The sequence below is a fragment of the Limulus polyphemus genome, unplaced genomic scaffold (assembly GCF_000517525.1).
Source record: "Limulus polyphemus unplaced genomic scaffold, Limulus_polyphemus-2.1.2 Scaffold4268, whole genome shotgun sequence".
Classification (NCBI taxonomy): Eukaryota; Metazoa; Arthropoda; class Merostomata; order Xiphosura; family Limulidae; genus Limulus; species Limulus polyphemus.
The window spans coordinates 9285-16509 of NW_013669878.1; the positions used below are offsets into that span (position 1 = coordinate 9285).

Genomic DNA, 7225 nt, shown 5'->3' on the forward strand with positions numbered 1-7225 from the left:
ATAGTGATTTTTTTTTTACCTTGTATCTAAAATATAGTAACTGTATTAAACTAGGAAATGCATTAAGAAAACAAATTTAATCTAGTTTGATGACAGACCAAGCCTGGGGTTTACTGTCAGGAATATCTGCATTTTTGAAACATATTTCTTAGGCAATTATATTCTATTAGCAGAAATGCCACCCTACAGGTGGTTGTTTTTGCTAGTAATTACTAATCGTAGTATTCATACCTGATTTTTAAAAATTTAGAAAAAATGAACATTTTCTAAAAATTGGGTTTTTTCTAGGAAGTACTGCTCAGGAAAAGTGTTCAGATTGTGCTCTTTAGTCATACACAAGTCATTGCATCAAAATGATTCAATGTACAGTGCTCAAAATGTTAATAATATTTACTGATATAAACTGTAGTGTTTTTATATATTAAAAGTGGTACCATTTATTGAAAAAATAGTTGTTTTTTTTACAAACTCTAGTTTCTCAGTACTACATTTACAAATTATCAGTTATTTCTCTAATTGTCTGAATCTTGAATACCCAAAGTGTGAGATTTTTATGGATTTTTGTTTGTAGTGCCATTCAATAGATGGTGCAGAAGTTTTGGTTACATACATAGATATTGACATGCACGCTACATCCATTATAGTAAGAGATTAATGATTCATTTAAGAAGAATTGTATTTTTTAATGAATATAATTATGACATTAAGAATGTTTCAAATAATATAGTAAAACTTATCATCACAAAAACTCTAGATTAATAGGCTCCAAATATTTTCAATTTAAGATATAACAGAAGTTGACTAACACAATAGTAAGTGATACAGCACAGAAATAGTAATGTTTCAATGTCACTGGATCTTTTGTGGAAACAAAGATATTCTATAACATCAAAAGAAAACTTCAGCTGAGGCCTGTTAGTGGTTTTGTTGAAAACCTTTTATCTTCAGAAATATAAAAAGCTTATACACTTCTAAGCTAAATTACATACATGAAAACATATAACATTTCATTAACATGGTTGAGCCTATTGGGTAACAAGGTGTGTGCTTTTGTTTACATTTTTTAACTCGTCACACAGATTATTGTTTAACATTTTAGATTTTAACAGGATTCTTTCTTTTTAAACGTGTGACGTTCAACTATTTTGCTACATATATAAAATGCACTCACCTAGCCAGATGGTAGATCTTATAGGTATACTGGCCTGAACTGAACTTTCCACCCAATAACGGGTAGTTCTGAAAGGGCTCATTTTTCAAGACTTCTATACCCTCCCCTCCCCCAGTCTCATTCTTGCTAGCTTGTGCCACAGAATAGAGCTGTCCAACTTGATACTATGAGATGTCAATAAAATTCAGTTACTATGGAGACTTGTAAACTGCATAAATTTCATTCATTGCTGCTATAGGTATGCGACTATACAGGATTCTGAACATCTAAAACTGAAACTAAAACCTGCATTCATTACTGTCCATGTTTTAAAAAAAGCTTCACACTACATACAAATCTGATTAAATGTATAACATACTACAAACATAATGTAATGTATACAACTATGGCACCAGTAGAGATAATCCATTTCTGTAAACATAAATATTTTCTGTTGTTAAGCAACGAATGAATATAATTCAATTCATTGAAATCTTTTTCTTTAACCATATAAATTATTATTCTTAAAAGTATTAGTAGACATATACACAAAATGATAGAAAATCCTGCTTATAATATGAAGTAAAAAAATGGTTAATCTTGGTAAATTATATAATAAAAACATATGTCCAACAGATGGCACAACAGGATTTTGTAATATATTTTAAAGATAATTTTCATAAATTTCTAAATTAAACAAGGTAAAAAGCATTTAGTTTACTACACTTCAAATTATTTGCTTTTAAAAGTGGTTTTCAAATGTATGTTAAAGTAAATGACCTAGTGAAAATAGATAATTTTTAAAATAGTAAATGTAGACATCCTGTTAACACTCTCAATACGGACTTGGTCAATTTGACCAACCACGAGACCTCTTTGTACTCATTTAAAGTCTTTATAGATTAAATACTTATAACTCTCAATATACTGGGTAGATCTTCACGAAATTTGGCAGTCTTTCAGTTAATATTACAAGTCTTTCACATACAAAAAGTCATATCTGTTGGTGAAGTATTTTTAATAAAATAAAGATTTGTCCATGAATATATTGAGTATTTGTTTTGAATAGTCCATGTGCAAAGTAATTTTCATGTTAAAATAAAAAATACTTTTCCTCATTTCAAAAATCTCAAATCTCCTTTGTGTAATCCCCGAGAACTCCTAAATGCATTTCAAACGTTTTTTCAGTAAAACTTTATAGCTTATCTATTATTTTCTCTACCCTATCTCAAAATGAGATCGGTAAATTCAAACGACCTCATAACCACAAAAAAAAAAATTGAAATAAACCTAAATTAACCTTTTTTCTTTCTAGTATGACTTCAAATTATAACATAACTACATTCATTTATCCTAAGTTACTCTAAGTTCATAACATTATACATCTATTTATAATTAAATTTTATTGTTTTATTGCTCTTTGAACCATGTCTAACTACTTTCCGTGCCATTATAAGTTGTAGATCACTCGGAGAGCATGTAGGTCACATTACGCTATCGATTTAGATTACCCACAAGCTGCTCACGTGTGTGTCTCGTGAACCATTTTAATTATATTTTTATTATTACTTATTTTACCTAATCTAGTCTTAAATAACTTAAAAAGATCCATATGTTTAGATTTTAGTTACTTTTATAATAATAAATAAAGCATAAATATGAAAAACAAGAAATAAAATACTTAACTAATCTTTTTTTCCCTTGCCATCGGGTTTCGAAGAGAGTTAACTCCAACTTTTTATAGTACTAATAGTAATGCATTTAACAATTTTTATTTAATTAAATAATACACCCAAAGGATATAGGCTAATAACATGCAAAATGTAGACATATTCCCTTACCTCTCAAAACTTTTCTGGCTTTCTAACTATGTGACAAGAACCGTTAAAAATTCATCCCAGCTAGTCGTTAACTTTCTCACGGGAACAAAGCTTGTACTGTGAGTGAAATTGATGCTTTCCTGTTCAGAAGACAACATTGTACAATACATTATTTAATAGATGAAAAAATAAGAGAGAACTATCAACAAATTGTGAAAGAGAGGATGTGGCAGGAGGGGGTCTGATTTTCTATTCGATAGCTCTGTAACCAAACAAAAAAATTAGGCTTAGGTCTCTGGATTTTGTTAATTACTGTATCCATAATGTTAATAAAACATAGATCGACAGAAAATTTGAAATCTCAACATTTCATCTTGATTTGATTTTTTAAGTAATTTTAAGAGAATTTTACAGAACTTGATGTCATTTTACCCTTGTAAAAACAATATATAACTAGATTGGAAAGAGTTGAGACCTTAAAATGGTTATTTTTATTAGAGAGTCACATTATGGTCATTTTCTTGTGCTCGTGTTTCCTTTGGTAGAGCCAAAGAAGACCTCAAAAAAGAGACTGACCCTTTGAGAAAGAAGGTGCTAGATGGCCGCCAACTGGCTTTGAAGATTAGTGCTAATTCTGTGTACGGGTTTACTGGTGCTCAAGTGGGCAAACTTCCTTGTTTAGAAATTTCTCAGGTATTTTTTTTATACTTCCTTTGTTTCATGAAGAGTGGGTAGTGTTTTATGTGTGTTGATTTCCAGTTTTTAGACACTTTTAGCAGAATTTTAAAAATTCTGAATTAAGAAAAACTTGATTTACGTATTCTAACTTTAGGATTTTGCTGTATGATGAATTTTTGATGACTTTCTTCGGAGCTACTGCAGAGAAGATTACAGTATTTTTGAAAAATTTTATTTAACTTAATGTTATGCTGACATGAGTATCTTGTACCAAGCAGAATAATTTCTTATTTTACTATTTCCAGGGGGTTTCTCATGATTGGTGTGAAACTGAGGATTAAAATTGGGTAGACTAAAAAGTAGGTAATCAGTCAGCCAATTGATAAATAGAATGTCCAACATGCATTCTATTTATCAATTGGCTGACTGATTACCTACTTTCTTAGTCTACCCAATTTTAATCCCTCAGTTTCACACCACTCCAACACACATTCTATTTATCAATTGGCTGATTGATTACCTATTTTATCAGTCTACCCAATTTTAATCCTTAGTTTCACACCACTCCAACACAGGATTAAAATTGGGTAGACTGATAAAATAGGTAATCAATCAGCCAATTGATAAATAGAATGCGTGTTGGAGAATTTGTGATTGGGTTCTTCTCTCCGTTCCAGACACCTTGGATTTTTCCCCTTGTCCATTCTTATGCTTCATTTTGGAGAAGTTAGTTTTATGTTATGTAATTTTGTATTTATAATAGCTTGTTTTTTTGCACATTCCATCAAATAACCAATATGATTTTAGGATGCAACTGTTTTTTTTTTAAGATATTGTAGTACCTGAACATTTGGCCAAATTTATTAGATTCTATACTTTTACAGTATGACATTTTATATACTAGTTTATAAGATACTGTTATTTGAAGTTTACTTGTGCTACAAAACTGTTACACATTTGTGTGATGTTTGTAGAGTGTGACAGCTTTTGGACGTATGATGATAGAGAAGACTAAAACATTGGTCGAAGAAAAATACAACATAGCTAATGGCTATGCCCAAAATGCAAAGGTTATCTACGGCGACACTGATTCCGTCATGGTCAATTTTGGCATTCCCTTTCCACCTTCAGGCGATCATGTTGAAGCATTAAAGCAGGTGATGGAGCTTGGGAAGGTCGCAGCAGAGTACGTGTCGGGTCACTTTACATCACCAATAAAGCTTGAGTTTGAGAAGGTAATGTGTTCCACCTCACTTGGAGTCCAAAATGTAAATAGTTTAACCTAGAAATGTTAGAAGAACATAAGATTAAAATGTAATCATTACATGAAAAAAATAAGTTGGGTTTAAACCATATCTTAAGTTATTCAGTTTTTTTTTGTGGCAGCATCTTAATACTCATTAGGAATTTGGATTATTTGTAGATATTTGTCTTAAGTAAATTTGCTTCACATCCAGTTTGTTGTGTTTTAAGAGGAGTATCTTTTAGCTTTTTTTTTTTCTTTAGATACCCTTCAAAGGCCTTTAGAAATTCATGTTGTTGTTTTTTTTTTCTATAAGGCAAGAGAGTAAGCTCTCCTTCCACCCCAGATTGTTTTACAAATTTGAGGATTTTATTTCTAGATGAAAAATATTGACATGAAAGAAGCTGAGTACAATTAGAATCGTACTTGTAAAAAAATTTTGTGGGTCTATAATAAGACCATGTTTGTAGGCATACTGCACCTTCAACACTCAATTGGCCTGCACCATGTTATTCGTCAAATAAAATCCTTCCCCCACCAACCCCCAGAAAAAAAAAAATTGAAGGGAAATCTCTAGCAATGGATCATTTCACTATTATTCATGACCAATCTAAAGAAATACTGGCTAACTGTTACTTGATAACATTGATAGATAAGCAGATAAATCAAATTGTTTTAACGTACTGTTTAATAAGTAAAGATATCCTCTTTTGACCACAGAGTTCTAATACGTACATGTTGCAAAAGCTTCAGTTTTCACGTTCTCACGGTGTAGGTATATTTTAAATTGATGCCCCTCATCTTACAATATATATGCTAATTTTGTGTTTCACAGCTTGTTTGAAGATAAATTATGAAAGAAATATTTAAGTCAGTAAAATGCTGTTTTATTTTTCTCGGTGGTTAACTTTTCAGATAATTTTTTGTTTTCATCTATAACTTTAAACGTGGTTCCTCTTCAAAGGGGATTTATGAACTTAATTCAGATAGTTTTATTGACATTAGATTGGTACCTTAGTGGAGATACTATTTTTTGTTTTCATCTATAACTTTAAATGTGGTTCCTCTTCAAAGGGGATTTATCAACTTAATTCAGATAGTTTTATTGACATCAGATTGGTACCTTAGTGGAGATACTATTTTTTGTTTTCATCTGTAACTTTAAACGTGGTTCCTCTTCAAAGGTGATTTATCGACTTAATTCAGATAGTTTTATTGATATTAGATTGGTACCTTAGTGGAGATACTATTTTTTGTTTTGGATGTTCTTTGATTACTCTGTGACTATAATAAGATCAACCCCGAAATTCTGATATTATAATTGAACAATTATTAAGAAAAGGCACTTTGATTTCTATTAATCGGGTTTAAATATACAGAGAACAATTTATTTGTCAGTGTAGGTAATGTACTTAACTCGTAGTGTCTAGTTATAAAATAAAATACAGACAAGAAAGAAAAGTTATAAATAAGATATTTGGAAAGATACCTAAACTTCTGATTTATGTTTATGATACAGCAGAGTCTGACATATCTGTTTGAACATAAAAATGTTTCTATTTTTATTTTTTCATTTAGTTTATATTTTTTTAAATTAATAGGTTTACTTCCCATACTTGCTGATTAATAAGAAACGCTATGCTGGCCTTTACTACACCAAACCAGAAACACATGACAAAATGGACTGTAAAGGGATAGAAACAGTACGTAGAGATAACTGCCCTCTTGTGGCTAACCTCATTAACATGTGCCTTCAAAAAATTCTCATTGAAAGGTAAAATTTTTATTGTTCATGAAGACAATTTCATGGTGAGAGGATTTGTGTAGAATGTCTTGTTAATAATAGTTATACTTATGTTCAAATTTACTGAAAACATCATGTTTTCAAAAGCTAGCCCCGTTTTTATATGTTTATTCATAAGCAGTTTGTATGTTCGGTTTTCCGGAAATGCAACATTTCTCTGAATTGATGGTAATTAAGTTGAATGTTACAAGCATTTGTTGCATATTATGCTTTTGGTGCAGATATTGTATTTTTTTTTGCTGTAGAAAACAGGAGATCAAAAATATAAAGACACACCCCCAATGAAAGAATAGACCATTCCAAGCTTTTACTTGTTGTTAAACAAATGTTTAAACAACTCTATTCAATTACGTACAAGCTGCCCAGTGTCGGCTAACAATACAAAGAATTAAATTGTGGCGGAATGCTATAAGTTCTTCAAATACCTATAGAATGATGGGTTTCTTTTATGTGACTGTAAAACACTTAAATACGCCATTTTGATTTTCAATACCTCACTACTATAAAGGCTTGGTTTGGTCTGATATTTC

At 30.6% G+C, this 7225-nt stretch overlaps 1 protein-coding gene across 1 annotated transcript in view; it reads left to right on the plus strand.

The window, feature by feature from the left end:
- The window catches only part of LOC106470887 (DNA polymerase delta catalytic subunit), a gene marked incomplete at its 5' end in the record, with an annotated part of 29865 nt that overhangs the window by 8770 nt on the left and 13870 nt on the right, over positions 1–7225 (plus strand). The window contains 3 exon segments of the mRNA XM_013931463.2: positions 3516–3663; positions 4623–4883; positions 6493–6665. Coding sequence (XP_013786917.1) covers positions 3516–3663; positions 4623–4883; positions 6493–6665 — 582 coding nt within the window.